The sequence below is a fragment of the Amblyomma americanum genome, chromosome 4, assembly GCF_052857255.1.
Source record: "Amblyomma americanum isolate KBUSLIRL-KWMA chromosome 4, ASM5285725v1, whole genome shotgun sequence".
NCBI lineage: Eukaryota > Metazoa > Arthropoda > Arachnida > Ixodida > Ixodidae > Amblyomma > Amblyomma americanum.
The window spans coordinates 37,397,281-37,416,804 of NC_135500.1; the positions used below are offsets into that span (position 1 = coordinate 37,397,281).

Sequence of the window (19,524 nt, forward strand, 5' to 3'; positions counted from 1 at the left end):
GAATATGGTATGTATAGTCAGAATTGTTATGTTTCCAGCTGAATGAGATGATTTTACATTTTGATATGTTAAGGATCATTAACCATTTATTGCACCACTCATTAATAAGAAGAAGATCTGACTGGAGTAGCAGATGGTCGTTAGCAGATTTAATAGGGCGGTAGATAACAAAATCATCCGCGAATATTCGCATAGAGGAAGATACGTTATTACGTAAGTCGTTTATATATATAAGAAATATTAAAGGGCCGAGTAAACTGCCCAGCAGCACACCGGAGGTAACTGGGGAAAGGTTACAGGACAAATTATTAACAATTCGAACTGTTGGCGATCTGTGAGGAAGTTACGAAGCCATGATAAAGTTAACGAGTCAAGACGGAGTGATGATAATTTTGTAATTATGCGGCAGTGAGCTACGCGGTCGAAGGCTTTGGCAAAATCAAGAAATATACAATAAGTTTGCAGGTTATCGTTCATATTAAAATGCAAGTCAGTGGTTAGTTCGAATAACTGTGTTTCACAGGAATGACCCTTTCTAAACCCATGTTGATTACGGTAAAAAAAGTTATTGTGCTCACGATGACAGAAAACATGAGATACAATTATATGTTCTAGCATTTTGCAGCAGATGCACGTGAGAGATATAAGGCGATAATTTTCAACTGAGGTTTTCTTTCCAGTTTTAAATATAGGTATGAGTTAAGCTATTTTCCAGTCAGAGGGCAGAATTCCTGTAGTTAGTGATTGCTGAAAAATATGAAATAAGAATTTGCTACTTACTGAAATGGTATTTTTTAATATTTTAGAATTAATGCCATCAATACCAGCTGAAGTATATACCTTAACATTATTTATGCGACACATAATACCTTCCTCAGTTATTTCACTGGCTTTCATGTAGCGATAATCGAGATCGAGAACTTCGGGTAAATTAGAATGGTCCTCAGAAGTGAACACAGATGAGAAGAAGGTGTTAAATATTGCGGGGCACTCATTGTCTGGAATGGGGCTGTTGTTAGTTTGTAAGGAAAGAGAACAAGTCGAACTGCGCCTTTGTCTTCCACGTAACTTAGAACGTCGCGACGCAACACTGTTATGCCGTTTATGGATCGGTGTTGCATTTACCAATTACTATGCTTCCCGGATGGGGATGGCCGACAGCCCTGCCTGTGAGAGCTGTGGTTGTGAAGAGACCATCGCTCGTCTTCTCTGTGAGTGCCCTGCATTTGTGAGTGCAAGACATACACTGTGTTGTGCCCTGGACCGCCTCGATCCTCGCCCATTAACAGAGCAAAAGATCCTCGGTCCGTGGCCACAGCAGTCGACTGCCCTCAAGGCATACAAGGCACTCTTTGCCTACTTGAGAGCGACTGGATTGAGTGACAAATTGTGACAGCGATGTGCGTGTGTGTGTTATGCCTTTTTTCCCTTCTCTCTTCCCCCTTTTAGTCCCCTAATCCCTCTTCCCCAATGCAGGGTAGCTAACCGGAACCTTTTTCTGGTTAACATCCCTGCCTTTCCCTCCTCCTCTCTATCTATCTATCTAGTGTCACGACTAGGGCATATCTGCTTCCAAAACTTTTTAGGATTAGTTTTCATAATTGATGGAAGATCGTGTGTGAAATACTTATACTTTGCTGATGATAAGGCAAAGCAGTAATGTTTTAGGCAGGCACTGTAACTGTACCATGCAGAATGGGTACCCGCACGCTTAGCAGTCCACTGAACTCTAGCTATCCTGTAACCTATTTCATCTTGAGAGCAACTAGCATAACATGATTTCCTTCTTTCCACAGTGATGCAGCTGGCCTGGCACTTTGCTGCAGCCAACGTAATACTTGGCCCCAACTGTGGCGAAACCGGTTTCCCCCTTTCCTTGTTGCAAAACACCCAAAGGGATGTGGGCAGCCTGCACCATCCTCCGGCTTCAACCTCAGATAGAACGGCTTTTTCATTAGCAAGGCATCTAGAGCTAGCACACTAAAAGAAATAAAAATAATGCACGACACCCACGCCGCCAATAACGCTGTGGGCTCTCTCTAGGGACAGTGACACCCACCTACAGATGGTCCCCCCGTGGCAGACTGGGCAAGCATCTCTTCTTCCTCGAGGTCCCCCGAGGAAAGCAGGACGGGTGCTGGACTCTCTGCTTTGCTGCTGCTGCTGCTACTGCCTAGGCCCGCAGGATCCTCGGGGTTTGACAGGTACACCTCAATCTCCCCCTTGTCACTCTTGAGCCATATCTGCAAGCCCTGATCACAGAGCCAGGAAAATATGACCAGAGAAGTTAGTTATTTCAGCTGTAGTGTGCACATGATTATTTCTAGTGTGTTAGTTGCATAGATATGCTTTGTGGTTTTTGCTGTAAATTAGTATGAAAAAAAAAAAGGCCTGTGATTTCCTACTATTGTTTCAGTCTGATTTTGCAGACTTATTTTATGGCCGCAACTAGTCTCTGTCTATGGGTCTAATCAGTACTGCATAAATGTGTGCAAAACATGAAGATGCATGCAATAAAGAAAGTTTCCAGCTCATTATGCAATTGTGCACACTCCAAACTCCACCACATAGCTTGGGCTGCTCAGCATTACACTCTCATAGGAAAGAGAGCAAATACCAAGTACACTTAAGTGACTTGACACACCAGCAAAAGGGCGAGGCATGAGTAGAGTCCATCTGTTATGAATACTTAAGCACACTTAACAAACAATGCTCTGTTAATATCAAAGAAGGCGACATGGCAGTGTTTGGATATTTTAAATGAAAAACAAACAAAAAGTATAAACAAGACAAAGTGAACGACAGGTTGATCAGCACTATCAAAATGATAATTAACCACAAGTACTTTATCTCTAAATTCCCCCTAACCTGCCTTTTCCATTTTATCTCTCAGGTTTGCATTTCATTAGCCCCAAATACAGTCGAACCCACTTAATATAATATTCAAGTGGTTAGCAAATGCCATCGTTATAATCAGTCGTTTCTATAACCAGGTTTACAAAAGCAAAAAGTTTCCGATGTTTTCATCAAGTAGGAAAGCGCTCACTGGTTCAAAGAAAAATTGAAATTTGAGGGGCTTTTTTCGAAATCTGCAAAAAATGCCAGTTTCTTACCCACTCAAACCATATCGCTATCCAAGCTTTTCTACAATATGCTTCACATGTTTGAGCAACTGAGCACCGTCATGCAATTAAAAATAATTCAAATTTGGTAGATAACAGCATGCAAGCTTTGAATTTGGCTCTTTTCGACGTGAAACGCGGCATCTGACCGAGCTTAGTTCAGAAAATTTTTTATTCCACAGTGCAGATAAGGGCAAGGAAATGAGTGGCTCATTATGACACACATACATGGAAGCCAAAGGCCACCAAAACCAAGGAAAACATAGGGAAATGTTTATATATAGTTTTTTTTGCATTTGCGGTCTTTAGCAATGGGAAATTGGTAGCGTAATGTTTTCTTTTTACTCAAGTATAATTTACTGGTGAAAAGAACCAAACCAACCCCATGCCACCAGTGGGACCTAAACTGAAGAACTCCATATGTCACATGCCAGGAGAAAATTTCTAACTGGGAATCTGCTGCCTTGTGCTGGTATTTACTGGTTTCAGCAGAAGCAAAAGATTACAGTCACTGACCAAGTCAAAGTAAAAACAAATTGACGTTTCGGAACCCGTACGGGTTCCTTGTTCACAATGAGGCTAAAATGGCATAAAATGGCAATGGTCGAAACTTAAATACCCAGAATCAGTTGGTCCCAACAGGAACCTTGCTAAACTTCGAGTGGGCCAATTGCTCCCAGAAAGAACCTTGCCTGTTTTCCACAGGACCAACTGGTTCCAGCAGAAACCTGCCCGACTACAGAGCTTGCTGGCTCCAGCTGAGAGCTTATATGCATATGCAGCTCATTCGGTCAAAAAGCTGTCAGCGTAGTCGGCACCGCGTATCAGAAATAATCGGGGCTGCGAAAAAAAAATCGATCATAGTAATTTGTGGTTCTTGTGATTGACTGGTGTGTGACTGACGATGAAAAGTTAATGAAATCAGTGTAATTTATTAATTAAAGAAATTAAAATGCTCCATGAAGGTAATTAAAAAATTTAGTGTGTAATTAATCAATTAATTAAACCAAATTACAAAAATGAAAAAAATGCATTCCAAGGTGTCAATTACTCAGAATGGAAAGCCTAGCCAACTAAGCTATTGCGCCATACCCTTAAGGCGGAGATTAAAGGTGCACTAAAGAGGAATCTGAACTCGACTTTTTACCACGGGAACTCTATCTACACGTTTCGGGCATTCTTAGAAACCTCGAATTATTATCCCAAGCAGCCGAACGCCGTAACTAAATCGCATTAAACGTCCCGGCTCCCGCCTTTTTTTGAACTGAACGCGGTAGGTAGGCGGAGTCAACCAACACGAGGAGTGCCTTAAGCCAGTCCAGTGGTGGCATCGCTTTCGCTTTTATTTTTTTTTAGGTTTCTGTGAATAAACAGTTTCAGTCACAGAATATATAGCTTCAAATTAGGACCACAGAAATAAAAACGCACGTGGACTCTTTGATTTACGTATCACTCTGCCGATGGCAGAGCAGCAAGCCGCCGCGGGACTGGCCGACGCGTTGGTTGACTTTGCCTACCTACCGCGTTGAGTTAAAAAAAAAAAGGCGGGAGCCGTGACGTTTAATCAGATTTAATTAGGGCAATCTGCCGCACAGGGCAATAATTCGAAGTTTCTAAGAATGCCTGGAATGTGTAGATAGAGTTTCCGTGGTAAAAAGACGAGTTCAGATTCCTGTTTACTGCACCTTCAAGTGCACTCCACAATTTTTTTTTCTCTTCAATTTGGAGAACTTTTCTTATTGTTTGGATAGTAATAATAGTCTTAACAAAAATTTTCGGTTATCTTTTGGATTGTGCCTGCTATAAATTGCGTAAAGGTGCCAAAATTTGATAAGACTTTGCTCATTAACCATTCCTCACTGACACATCTAGTATTCCTTTAATAATGCATATATAAGCATGAGCCCACTGTATTAATTCGAATGTGAGTGTGCAAGTTCTACACGCAAGTTGTGTATGTTCATGTAGTTTAATATTGCTCGTTACTACTTGCCGAAAGGGGTTTAAAGCTGTATGTCTGCTCTCACTATAAGCAACCTGAGTGGTTCTGTAGGGTGACTGACACATTGTAGCGTAGGTCACGAGCATTTTGCTTAATTTTCTGTGTGCAGTTAGCATTATAGAAACGGTTGCTTTCGCACTTAATAGTAATATTTCAGAAAGAAAACAAGAGGTCATTGTACGAATTGTTTATCCAAACACTGAGAAAACTCATTTTAATGTTTCAGTGCTAGCAGGGCAAGCACCTATTGGTTCCAGCAGCTGCTGGTCGCTGCTGGCCCCAACTTTGTTGAGAATCTGCGAAATCCCAGCTATGTTGAACCAGCACATTCCCAAATGAAAATTTTCACCTGGGATACAGTGCTAAACCAACTAAGCTATAGCAGCGGCTATCTAATCTTCTAATTTTGGGACGATAAAGTTCTCCGAAAATAGGCAGGTGTAAGCAGCCAATCACGAGCTAAATTCAGAACTGCTTCATTAGCTGCCAGTGCAGCATTACAATGACAGGTTTGCCGTTAGACTCAACTTGTGCACAAACTTATTTTTCAGCAGGCCTCCTGCATCTCTGGCAGCCAACACTTTCACTGTGCTCTGATGAATGGGTTGGGAAAGACAGTTTCTGCAGCTATGTTTGCAATTAATGCAGTACTGCAAGCAGAAATAAACACTACCAAACTTTAAAATTTGTACCACAGGTAATCCGCTGGAGCATAAATAGGATTAAGGAACTACTGGTGGTAAAAATCAATGTACAGCCTCCAGTCTAGGTATGTATATGTAGCTAGGGCTTCAATGAGCACGTATAACTTATCACGGTTAACTGTTACCTTGCGGGGATCAGGCACTTCCAGGCGTGTCTCAGGTGGTGCCTTGACAGCTATGACTGTCTGGTCGGCCAGGCTGCTGATGCTTCGCAAGTCGCGGTACGTCACATAAGCATGCGTGCATCGCCATCAGTAGGTCAAGGTACTTCGGACAGATCGCCATCTCAAGGTCAGACAAAACCAACATGTCAATTATTTTATGTGATGCTTGCGAAGCCCTACTCCCAGTTTAGAGAGTAATGACCTCTAATAAACAAGCCTAGCACACAGGTCAGGCTGTTAAGACCTTGCCAAGACGTCAGAGCTATGACAACTAAAAAAAAATGGCAAAAATTCAGGCAAGAACCCATTTACATTCCTTCTCTACCTAACCAGGCCTCTTCGCCACCATCCTTTTTGTACTCCTGGCATCAGCAACAAAGCTTTCTCTGGCGCTTTGTTGTCTGCTCAATGCAGCTTCCTCTGGTGTCGAGTCGTCTGCTACACGCAGCTTTTTCTGCTGTTGAGTTGTCTGTTCCATAGTTTCTTATACAGTTAACTACAGTCGAATCCTGCTTGAACGAAATTTTCACAGGTCCCGTGAATTTCTTTGAAGCGGAAGCTTCGTTGTCGTGAAAGTGGGCCACAACACTGGTAGACTGGATCGAATAGTTCATGAACAACATTTATTTCACAAAAATTTGTCAATTTTGCTCTTACGCCATTTCGAAATTGGTGTCATGGCGATTTTCTTGCCACTCCGAAAATCTCGGAATCGCGTAGTAAACGCACTCACTACATTTCCTTTCGGAACTAAGATTTTTTTCTGAATGCATTTTAAAAGCGCCCTTGCTTTTGTCGTGCGAGAACCCATATTTAGACCGCGCTGCACGGAGGCATTTCAGCGTGGACTATGCGCGCGTGCTACCGCCTCACTGCGTGTTGAGCAGCGGTCGCATGCACGTCAAAATCAATCCCTTAGATGACGTGTCAAAAATGCAGTTGCTCCGATCTTTCGAAAACATTTTACGTTTTGTGATGTGCGGCACGAACCTACTGGCGGAGTAACGTTCTGTTGTGACATCTGCCAAGAACTACCGACACACAGCAGCTGTATTTGGTCAGTGCAGGAGTGCACCAGACGGGGGGGGGGGGAAGCATTATCACGATGCTCGCCTGCGGCGCAAAAGCGAGACACGAGTGGCTTAGCCAACGTCAGGCTCCTTGCGAAGATGTGCCATCCACCGGCGCGCCGGGCACCCTACCGCGGATTGTTGTGCCCCGCTTGCTCGGTGTCGCTAGGCCTGATGCCTAACATGCTCCGCAAAAAAGCCTAGGAAAAAGTGCTCTGGAACTAGCCACCGATTATCATATAACGTTTAACATTTTCACCGATTTGAGTTGACGTGATTGCTTCACACTGAAATGAACGCTGCACATATCTTTATGTGTACATGACTGCACACTAATTCTGATTCACCACGGAATGTTAGCTGCGCTGTTGAAAGTGCACTGTCTACGGCAGCTGTGCTTGGTGAAACCTAACGAGATACGGACGCGCAAAAAGAAAAAGCCCGCTTACTCGGAAAAGTTTAGTTGAAGCGGAACCTCACTCCGAGAATTGTTCGTTGTGAGGGAAATAATTGCATTGCCTTGTATGGTATGCTGATGGGGAATCGGAAATACTTTGTTATGGCGGAAATTTCGCTGTCGCGGCATTCGTTGGAGCAGGGTTTGACTGCAGACATTGAAGCAGAGATGTGGCACCCTATTCTCTCACACAATTCCAGGAAGTGGGCACTCTGTATCTGGCTTGGCTCAAAACGTATTATTGAATCGCATATAATACGGGTGATTCTGAAAAGAGCATACATTTGGGAACTGCCTAGCATGCCCAAGAAACCAGTTGCAATCGTTACTTATGAAAAGCCGATTGAAGAGGACCCTCGATTTTGCAGTGTTAAGTTCGTTAAAGCAAATGCTCTCGACACGCTACCCGCAAATACAACCAGAGCCTGTAGACTCGTGCTTGGAACACTACGCGTTAACACCAGTCCAAAGCCGCAAACATGTAGCAGATAGAACACGAAACGAACACTCTCGGAACTCGGCCATAAAACTTGCTTCGCAGGGGTTGCTTCGCACAAAACAGAACAGCCAAGCAGACGACGCTAGCTACAGAGGCATGACCAGCGCGCATGCTCGTTCCCTCTCCCGATTTCCGCTCTGCTTCACCTCGGCATGTTAAAAAAAATGGAAGGGCTTACAGTTGCCGACTGATTTTTCGGACTCAGCGAGACCCGGAAAAAGGTTCGAATAATTGAAGGGTCCGAAATATCTGTGAAATTAAAAAAAATAATTTTTCCGAGAGAAAACTGCTTTAAAAATCGCGAATTTAGCCACTCCTCGTGCTCCGCTTGCAAGTGATAATGTTAGAATTTATCTGAGCCAGTCATGCTTTTGTCATGTCCACACCACCTCTGCCACGAGAGTAGTCACAGTGCGACAAGGCCGTAGGTCGTGCTGCAAACGAATGCATGCGCCACGCGAAGCAAGGACAGCTTAAATGCGGGCAACGACACTCGCAAAGACAGACCAGAGGGAAGACATGAGCGCAAGCGAGTGCCTCTAAATGCTGCATGCCCCCTCTTCCTCCTACCCTCACCGCCTCCAGACCACGGGTTGCGCCGCCCAAGCCATGGTGGATGCTGCAGCTGTCCTATTTTCAATGCGATTGCGTGCGCTGTGTAGGCCATCTTGTCTCAAGTGGCAGCCATGAAGAACAAACAGCTAAGCCTCTCCAAGCAGCCCGTCCAATTGACTCCGTTTAAATCCAAGATGGCACCCATCACAGTGGTGGAGAACCGGCTGGTTGCAACAGCGCTGCCCGCCCATGACTATTATAAGCCGAAAAAAAGAATTTTCGGTTCAGAAACCACAGTATTGCTGGCGTCTATTTTGGTCCGAAAAATCAAATGCTTGGACTCCACAGCATCCAAAATATCAGTCATGAAAATGTACACGCTCTTATGAGGTGCGCGACGGTTCCTCAGCAGGGTCCGAAATATTGCACAAGTCCGAATTACTAGAATCCGAAAAATCGCTCGACTATTGTAATTGAAGGAAGCGATAGCAGCCCAAATAAAGCGTGGCCCGCATGGAGTGTTTACCAGGCGGATTCGTCGGTGGTGGGGCGAAGTTGACGGCCAAGTCACACACATGTTGAAAATTAAGAAAACACGGTGATACTGGAGGCCTGTCATTATTAATGCATATTACTGAAGTTAACTTTTTTTCATATTTTATTCTCCAGCCCTTGCTGCATTAAAAAATCTGCGACCTGGCCCTATTGCCGAAAAGTTCAGAAACCTCTGGGCTAAAATAGAGGACTAAAAATTTCCTGCTAGCAGTTCACTCTTGGCTGACACTAAAGTGCAAGGCTTCTGCACAGTTTCGCATGCTTTAAAGCGCAGAAAATAAAAAACTAATTATTTGTAAGTTTTACCATGTTTTTCCCTCCTCTGGAAAATTCAAAGGGTGTCACATGACCGGAAAATCTTTTGTTCTCAAAATATCGCGGGAAATTACTTTCCAACCAAAGTGAGCCAAAGAGCCTCAAATTCCCAGAAGATACAAGGGAGGGAACAGTGCAAACTCTGATGCGTTGTGCAGTGAACCAAGCGCTCTTCAAGAAACTCACATAGACAATAGCGCCTCTTCTCCCTCGAGGCAATTTTGAAAAACTCCGTGGTCTGCTTGCTGTGTCTGTTACCAGACACAATGCACATCTGTGGCTACTTCAAGCTACACCTCTAGTGTGGATCCCAAACTAGAAGTGTGCAGAAAAATTAGCTGACTTTCCTTCTTACATGACTGCATAACTGGCAAACTGAAAATAATTCTCCCAAAACATGTGAAACTCCTCATTTCATGAACTACAAGACGCACACATAAGTGCTCTCTAACACCTGTACAAAGCACTAATGCTTTTGAAAAGAATATTTTCTCCACCCAGTGTCAGAGTGGAACTTGCTACCTTCCAGTATTTTTGATGCTCACAATTTTGCCGCTCAATTAGCGCACTTGTTCTTGTCTAAATTATATTGTTTACTGAGTGCAGTGCTATCATTTTTATAGCATTGTTTATTTGTATTCTGGTAACCTTTATTCTAACTGTGTAGATGCTTGACCCTTTCGCACATTGCCCTCTTGCTAGTAATGTAAATAAACAGAAATAAAAAGGATATCTTCGGTCCGTGTGCTCGGTGAGACCCTGCAGGTCGAGAACAGCACCCGCCAGGAGCTGGTCCAGCTCGCGTTCCATGGTGATGCACTCCTCGATCTCCTGCTGCAGGGCTTGCTGCCGGCCATGCAGGGAGGCTGCACCACGGCTGCCTTCCCGCCACCGGATGTTGTTCTTGGACTTCTTCTCGATGAGGCCTACCCCTTCAAGCACATTCGTGATGTCATAGATGCGCCGCTTTTGCACCCCCAGCTGCTCCGAAGCACGGTTCAGGTCCACCACCTGCAGCACACAAGGCCTCCCCTGTTCTAGCTCCGCACGGCTATGGATTTTGGTTCAGGCACGAAACAACCATTCAAGAAAGGAAGCCATAAGGCACAGTTCTCTCAGCCAACTATAATGCGTTTCATGCATCAGGTGCAACGCTGTCAATGCTAGCGCTCTTGTTTGCGCTGCCTACATAATCATCATCATCAGGAGCCCCCTGACTATGCGCACTGCAGAACAAAGGCCTCTCCCATATCTCCCCACTAAACCTAACTTTCTGCTGCCCCATACTACACTAGCCTTCTCTTGGAATCCAGTCCGTTACCTTTAATAACCATCAGCTATCTTGCGTTCGCATTAAATGCCCTGCCCATGGCTTCCTCTTGATTTCGACTAGAATGTCGTTAACTCATATTTGATCCCTGACCTACCCTGCTCTCTTACTATCTCTTAATGTTACACCATTTTTCTTTTGAAGTTTGTAGTTTATTCACTGGTTTGTTATACAGGTAACAAACGCGCAATAAAGCAGGAGCTAAAGACGTAGCCTGACAGGGGCTCCTGCCCTTCGAGCACTAATGACAGACAGGATGAAATTTCACACAAAACTAACAAGCATATACAATACATCTTGTACAGACAGCAAACATTGAAACTGAACAAAAAAGAAAATTGTAAAAACACTAACAACACCACACGCTCAAACAGAAAGTTAAATGATTGTATTCTAACAAAGCAACATAAGGGGAAACTATAAAGTTAAGTATTTATTATTCCACTCTTGAGCAGAAAATCTTCTTAGTGACTTCTTTGAAATACGTGCTCTGAAATCAATCCTGTTAACTAGGTTATTTAAAGGTAGGGGGACTTGGTAGTTTACATGTTGCGTGCCATAGATTGTACGTATGCGTGGTGTTGTTTCTTTGCATAAGCACTACCGACTTGGTGTCTTATGTCCGACATTCTGATATAGCTTATTATTTTTTGATGAATTGTGCAAGCTTTTAATAGCATATTTGACTAGTTTTAGGGATTTTATGTTTTAGGAAGAGGGGTTCAGTTGGTAAGTCTTGAAGTCTACCTCTGTAGCTTTCAAAGATTCCTAAAAGTTTTGTCTGTGATTGGTTAATTGGGTTTTACTCGTAGTACCCCATACTAGGCTGCAATAGTCAGGAATAAAATAAAGTGTAGTATAATGCTTTTTTCAACCAGAGAGGTATCAAGTTGTAAGCCTGCAAAGGCATCAGACAACTTTACTTAATTCTGAACATAGCTTGTCTACATAGATCGTTTTCAAGCCACACACCCCAAAATTTCTGCGTCACTATTCATTCCTTTCTAAAGCTCGCTGCACTGACCTCAATTTAAGTTTGGTAAACTGCCATTCATGATCTGAAAGAACCTCAAGAGGAAGATCAAAATGCATATCGCTTCCTTTGGCTTGGAGAAGGAACCCTTTCCCAGTATTCCGAAAATGACATGCAAGCGTGGAGAATGACAGGCATGCCGCTGGAGCAACCTGTAGTCAGCTTCTACTAACTGCGACCATTCTTTATCACCAGAAACAAGCACCCATCGACAAAGCTGTGACTGCCAAGGTGCTTGCCAAATCGTTTGATGCCGATGACCTCATAACTGGTGGAGACACAGATGAAGAAGCCCTCCAACTATGTTGTGAGGCACATGAACTTCTGCAAAACGCACGAATGACCCTTCAGAAATGCACTACAAACTCGTACCAGTTAATAAATGCCTTGGAGCAGTAACAACACTCAGATGGTAAAGAAACGGTGACGCTCCGAAAGGCATCAGTAAAAATTCCCTGCATAGCACAGGACAGTTTCCCTGCATTACAGCAGTGTCATGAAAAATGGTGCACAAGAATGGAAGCTATGAGCATTTCCACTGCCTCTGGGTCAGCTGACAAGACTTGGGCAGCCACACCACTGGATGGTCACTGCTAGGCTACACAGTCCACCCCATGACACCACAAGGCATGGTGCTGCTCGCGCATGCAGGATGAACACACGAAACAGGACGTGAACATGTGCTGCACCACAACCAGCCATTTGTGTAGCGCGGTGAAGCCTGCTGCTTGCCATCAGAACAAGCAGCACTCGGGCGATGAGAAGTTGCAATCCATTTTACGGTCAAACATGTTCGGTATATAAAATGTGAAGAAGAAGGGCATTAGCCTAGCTGCACTGCCATCGCTCAGAGAGAGAGCCTGCTGACCTGGACAGACCAGAGACTGTTTCGCCGCCATCTGAGCACTGACCTAAGCCCCTGTTACAAAAGTAAAAATCCCATGTTATTGCTAAAACTATTTTGAAAGAGTTCTATGTAGTCGACAATTTTGTTGTGCTTATTTTCAACATCTCTATTACCACCTAGAACATACCAAAAAGTGGCAAAATTGCATCTAAAAGTGGTAGAATACTCGGCACGAAGCCATGCTTAAGGCAAAAGAATTATGGCACCAACTCTTTCGCTACTGCGAAAAAATTCCAGATTTTGAGTGTTTTAAAATAAGAATTATTTCTTCAAGAAGTGCTAAATGCATTGCACATTGTAATGCATCAAACTGTAGCTTATTAGTTATACTTCCAAAGGAAAAACAAATGCCAGAGTTGTGTGTGCAAAACTTTCTAAAATTTATAGGTTAAATATGCTCGTAACACAAAAAAAAGAATAAAAGCAAAACAAAAGACACTCTGCTGAGCTAAAAGTTGGTTACAAAAATTTAAATACAGAAAAATGTGGTGCACGTTCTTAGCTACCATTCTTGTCACTTTCAGCTGCAAACATAACGCAGTGCACTCTCCGTGGTCTTCAAAGTTAGAGAATATGCTGTACTACTAAAGAAACCAGTCGCATGAGGACATGAACTGGAAATAGATCTGGAAAGTGCTAAATTATATTTGTTCTGATATACGAGTTCTGATCGTTTTTTTATAACAAAGCCTGCAGTTCCACTTTCTCTGCATTTTTTTTTTTTCGGTGGGTAGTGAACGGGTTCTTTGGGTGAAAAGGGGGTGTGGTCTCCCTTGATATTATCATAATAAAAAATCTGCTGGTTCATTTGGTAAAATACCTTAAAAGCATGTTGCGAAGATCCTAAAGAACCAAGTAAAACCACTCTAAACATTTACAATTCAAGCACAGCAATAAAATTAAAATACAACATGCATGGTAAAACGAAATATGTACGAGCACGCGCTGATGTTCCGGGCCTCTGAGATGAAGTCTCGCAATCGAAACTGAAATCAGACTAATCCACATGGTTGTCTGACTCATGACTGCTGCTCTAAAAAGAAAAAAAAAAAAAGGACGGCACCAGAACTGACAAAAGTGCTTGGTGAACCATTTCGCGTGTGAGCAGCGTGCGGCGAAACAAACGCCATGGCCAGCGACTGGCGGACTTCGTCCGGTCAAAGTTTCATTTTTCATGTCGCCTCCTTGCATAATGTCGGTCATATATGACCGATGGCCTATGGCGCAGTAGCGAAAGAGTTAAATGGCACTAAGGCTGCAGAGGACAATGCAATGTTCATAAAATGCCTTGATTTTCACATGGAATCCAACTCATATTATATTCATAGCCACGTTGTATTATTGTGTAAGCGGTACTTCTACAAGATGTAAACAAATTGAAAACATAAGAAATATGATAACTGTGAATAAGTAATTATCGTATAGAGGGATAAGAGCAGGATGGAAGGCATTTCTGAGAGTATCTTTTAAAAACAAACCATATGTTTTTAATAAGCAGCCAATTAATTACGAGATAGCATCCTCAGGGCAATGTCATGCCTTTACTATAGAGGGAATCTACTGTATTTGTAAATAAACAAAACAAAAATAAATATACTGACAAAGAATGCAGCCTTTCATGCACTATGCATTTCACCTAGCAAAGCAAGAAGAAATTTGATACATTAGACTAAATACACGTGTCTGCAACTGCTGGCTATCACATGCAAGTCTGACAGCTTGGATGAGTTGTCTCACATAAAAGAAGGCACCACGTCGATGACGTCAGAAGTTGATGCGAAAGCATTAAGGGCCTCATGTCGCCAGCGGCGGTGGCGGGCCGTTGGCTATGAGCGAAAAATCCACGAAAAGTCCCCAGAGAAGCAACCTAGGGTGTAGGGGTAGGGGGGAAGAGCAACCTAGGTCCACAAGCCTCACTGCAGCAGCACCTGCCATCTCAGGTCGCTGCACCACTGCGCCAGGAGAGGTATGAGGACTCCCAGGCATCTATGAATGTCAAGTAGAGAATGACCAATTCCGTAAAACTGAATCATCACTGCCCAGCCATTTTTTTTTAATGACCACTATTTTCTTTTAGTAACTGAACATAACTGCATGCCTCACACTACTCTCACAGCCTATACCCCTCATTACACTGTCATGTACTACAAGCTTATGAACTACAAGCTTGAACCAAAATTTCTTTCTCAGAGCAGTCAAGTAATGAAATAATGTTTTCTACCACACTGCTCCCATCATCTACCTACCAGCTTTTGCACAGAGTGTTTCAAGCCATTTTCCTCACCAAATACAGTAAACTATTGTTAAAATCAAAGGGGGTAAGATGATTTCTCTGATAAGACGAACATTGTGCGAACGTGTGGTTGGTTCCCCATAGACTCAAATGTGAAAAAAAAAAATCACTTATGACATCTTCTGTGTGTCCTTGAGTCAAAACGAACTTTATCAGCGACCCCGCCCCATGGCGACCCTACGCAACGGCGCTCGCAGAGCGTCCGCGCAGTACTCTCGAGGCAAAAAAAAAAAAAAAAATTTCAATGAACGATTCCTTGCAAGAAAACATACCCCGCAAGAGAGCTTCCCCGCACCACCACTCCCCAAAGGTTGCTTCCCCGCGTCATCGCGCGAACGTGCGGGGAAGTGGCCTTGCGGGTGTAGGTAGGGAAAGCGGCTCCTGCACGCCGCGATCTGACAGGGCCAGATCTCAGCTCCACGCGAGCGAGCATCATTTGATGCGCGTGGCTTCCGGCGTACAAAAAGGCGTGTAGGCGCAGCCAGTTCATATGGCGCATACATAATTTGATGAAAGTCTAATTTTAAATTCATACAACAACAAGACTCATACAAGACTTTGTGCAGCCACCTGATGCTGGGCACCACATCGAACCCCAGTGACAGTGTGTGCTGGCAAGAGGTCAATAACCCCGGCTATGACTGAATGCTGCTCTTCTGGGAGAACAGACGTGGCATCTGCATAATTTCCCTTTCCCTTCTCAGTAGGATCACTACAGTTCTCTGACACCACCAAAGACCACACCTGTCAAAGAACATGGAATCAGTCAGAAATGCTCTTCATATAGGAAAAGTAAAAGCAAAACAGCTGTTGTGGAGCACGTTCATCATGCCAAAACTGATAACTCTCACAAACTTTTTCTCCCACTCATATGCACAGCATCGTTTTCTTTCACAACGTAACTAATTGTAAAAAATTTCCCTCTGCAGTTACTGACTCTCAAGTAATGACACTAGAAGCCTCACCGGGAAAAAAATGTGTTGTCGGTCATAAAATTAATTTACGGGCTGGACAGAAGTGACGGCACCAGACCAGAACTTCAGGTAAAGGCATCAACAGCTTCTAATGCTGCCACATTGCAAACACATAATGTAACTAGTTGTCCCCATGAATTTTTAATCATCATTTTTGTGATGTATTCATTCTGGTGTTACCATTATATCATATGCACTCACCAACCTTTTTGAGTGTTTCTAGAAGTCATTTGTGTTATTTGTTATATTGCCGTACTAAAAACCACTGTGTGCAACATTTTCTGTCCATCTCCTGCGTTTTATATTCCCCTCACGTATTACCCTTTGGACATTTCACAGTGTAAAAGGCAATGATGATGAGTACTAATGCTCCCAGTTACTGAACTCCACTGGAGCTTCATAAACAAAAAGAGGTGCACTAGACTGGTAGCAGTCAGAGTGTACTCAATGTCCTAAACCATTTGTGACTCACAAGAGCTATTTCCTATTAAAAACACCCCTTAGAGAATCAAGCAATCAGCAAAACTGCCATGTGCAATAAAAATATCCTCTAACTGCAAGTCAGTGTATACCTATATTTGTAAATATTACTTTATGCCAGCAGGCATACCGCCACAATAAAAAATAAGCCCTTCACCTTCAATAATAATAGCATTAAAAAAAGAAGCATTTCAAAAGATGTCACACTTCATAAGCTGTCAGTTCAACAGCAGGACATGGCATCCATCAGTGGTCCATAATCAGCATGTGTCACCCAAGAAGGACCACAAAAGCTTTCCTTTGCTTTGACCTTTGCAACTCAGCCTTCCCAGTGCACATGACTGGCGTGACTTTCGCAATCTCGATTCCTAGAGTCAATGCAGGACTTCACATGATGGCAAGCTGTCGTACACAGCAAGCGCCGAGCCTTCTTTGCCCTGCTCTATCTGCCGTCAATAATCAGTCAACCAATGACCTTTGACCTTTCCTTCCATTAGGACTGCCGTTGATACCACCTGCACAGGGTTCATTCTCAGTGAAGTTCTTCCAATTGCAAGTCCCCACAATGCTGTAATGTTTTATGTTCCTTCAAAAGAAAGGTGATGCTTCTCCACACAGCATGAGTGCGTGCACAGAAACTGAACTCAAGAGAAGCAGGAGGCACCACCTAAAAAGCATGACAAATTAATGAAAAACATAACCTATAAATATTAGTTGCAGTGATTCAGGAAGAGTGTTCTAATCATTGGTCTCTAGTTGAGTCATCAAATCCCGCTTTCGTTCTTTATGAAGAAGCTGCCCTCATAGAAATGTACAGGTCATGGAGACCAATGTGAAGAACACACACTTTTAAATGAATCCCTTAATGCCCTGCCGCTAAAAAGGCTTTACACACTTGCAAACAAGTACAGCAAAGTATCAAAACAAGTGTCTCACCCCATCTGATGCACCCTTCAACAACTGGACAAATTTCTTCGTGAGAAGACCAAGGGAGGTGTCATACCGATTGCGCTCAGAGCGACCTGCATGCAAAGGAAGTTCAGTTGCATTAAAAGATTCACAGAATGTCATCCGACAGCTCCAATCTGAAAATGCATAATGTGCCCTCCCATCTTGCAATCTGACTTCAGAAAAATTACTCTTGATATTATGAAGCAGACAAGTGAAGGGAAAAAGAGATGCTCGTAAGGACATACATGACAGAAGCCAGCAGTCACCAAAACCAAGGAGCGTAGGGGATTTTTCTTTTCCAATTTGTGGTGTTAATTGGAAATTAATAGTGTAATTATTTTATTGCTTAAAGATAATTGGGCAGATTTAAAGGAGGAAGCAGGTGCCACCCACCTTCCCTTCCAGTGAAAAATTTTTCCCGAGAAAACTACATAAGCCACATCCTCTTTTTTTTTTTTTACAGTGAAAAAAATTTAAGCAATGAATTATGCAAACAGGACTTCTGGCAGCCGCCAACTGCCTTTTCCAAGAGTTAAGCATGAGATGCAAGGTTTGTAGCAAGGAAGCAGACAGGCACACAATGCCAGTGACAGCAGTGAACAAGCCACAAAGTTTTATTTTGAAAAATGACAGAGCTGGTGCAGCACTCACCAGCTCGTAGCAAAACCTTTGTCACAAAAGATGCTACTTCCAAGCACGTCGCTTGCAATTCAACAGCCACATGCAGATGTGCGAGCAAAGCAATGCCAAACTCCAACTAGAGACACCAAGCGTGCAGGGCAGAACATACTTTTTTGGTGCGAGCTTCCAGCAGAGCTGGCCAGGCGCCCCTTCTTGGCTGCCGCTGGTGCCTTGAATGCAAACGGCTCGGGGGACTCCATGTCTAGCCGACGCTTGACCTGAAACCACCACAGTTGGGACCCAACGCTCAGACATATGTGCCTTTGGGTCAGCACTCTTAAGTCAGCCCTGTCCTCCACTGTTTACATTCACTCACATGGCTGCCACTTGTCAGCATATGTTGAGTGGTGTGCGCTGGCGCATTTATTTTCAACGCGGAGTGTGCACAGAGCTAGATTTGCGTGGCTAACGTTTCCGGCCATCCCCGGATGGGTCTGACGGGAACACAGGCAGGTGAGTCGGGACCAACGGCCGCGGTAAGAACGGGTGGCCCATGCGTCGCACATGGCGATCGACGTAATGCGCATCGCGGCAGCTGCAACTTTCAAAACAGTGCCACACCGCAGAGCTTTCACCGCGATGTCCCGTTCAGGCTGCCAGCTCGTGTGGCCACGTTCTGTGGCGGCAGGTACGCGGGAGGAGCCTGGGTTCCATGTGCGCATCGCCACCGCGAGGTCCCGAAAAACGTCGCGGCGGCGGAGAGGGCGTGGGAAAAAACCGAGACCCTCCGCCGGCGCCCGAGCGTGTCGGTTCTCGCAGGTCAGAAAACAAAAAAAAAAAAACGCTTCAAAAGGGCGCGGCGTCGACCGCCGCAGGCTCCCGAAAATCGCCGAGCGCAGCAGCTGATCGCGAGCAGGCCACGCAGGCCGGCCTCGGGCATCTGCGCAGTGCTCTCGCGAGTCCACGCCACGCACACACGTTGCCCGCTTCGCCCACCTAACAATGCGCTGCGTCTCACGTCCCGATGCGAAGCAGCTGCAACGGGCCCTGCACACTGGCAGAGTCCCCGGCTCCGTGCGATTCCTTGAACCGACTGCCACACACGGGGCGGGTGCTTTTTCGGCCCGCACGAAAACGTAGCCGCGGCGCCCGGACGCACACCTGCCCTTAGGGGTGACAAGAGCAATGCAGGCACGCCGCCGCGGGTGACGCGACTTCGATCGCGAGCTCGGGCCGTGTGTTGCCGCTATTCCCCGCCGTGGCGGCGGTAATTAGCCTAGGCGGACGGGCAGAGGCACCAGCGAGGCGCAGAGGCACCAGCGAGGCGCAGGTGACCAGCGCGAAACCGCGGAAGGCGACGTGCACGCTGGGGGGGATGGCGCAGGGGGGACACGTTACAGCGGACACGGCGTGCACCGCCGCTCGCATTGTTCTTCCGGGACACGCATTTCGTTCGCGCTTCTGGGCGGACTTGCGAAAACAAAAAGCGTGC

General features: G+C 44.6%; 1 protein-coding gene across 2 annotated transcripts in view; it reads right to left on the minus strand.

Moving 5' to 3' along the window:
• LOC144127871 (transcription factor E2F3-like) overlaps positions 1–19,524 on the minus strand; it is a 44,337-nt gene that overhangs the window by 23,936 nt on the left and 877 nt on the right. Inside the window, exons 1-6 of one of the 2 annotated variants that reach the window (XM_077660848.1) lie at positions 18,409–19,379; positions 18,202–18,310; positions 17,397–17,482; positions 10,177–10,454; positions 5,954–6,068; positions 2,060–2,252 (exon numbers count right to left, since the gene is read on the minus strand). In XM_077660848.1, the coding sequence (XP_077516974.1) occupies positions 2,060–2,252; positions 5,954–6,068; positions 10,177–10,454; positions 17,397–17,482; positions 18,202–18,310; positions 18,409–18,429 (802 nt within the window). In that variant the 5' untranslated portion in view covers positions 18,430–19,379. Of the gene's footprint in view, positions 1–2,059; positions 2,253–5,953; positions 6,069–10,176; positions 10,455–17,396; positions 17,483–18,201; positions 18,311–18,408; positions 19,380–19,524 lie in introns of those variants that run through there. The other variant, XM_077660847.1, reaches the window with a different exon arrangement.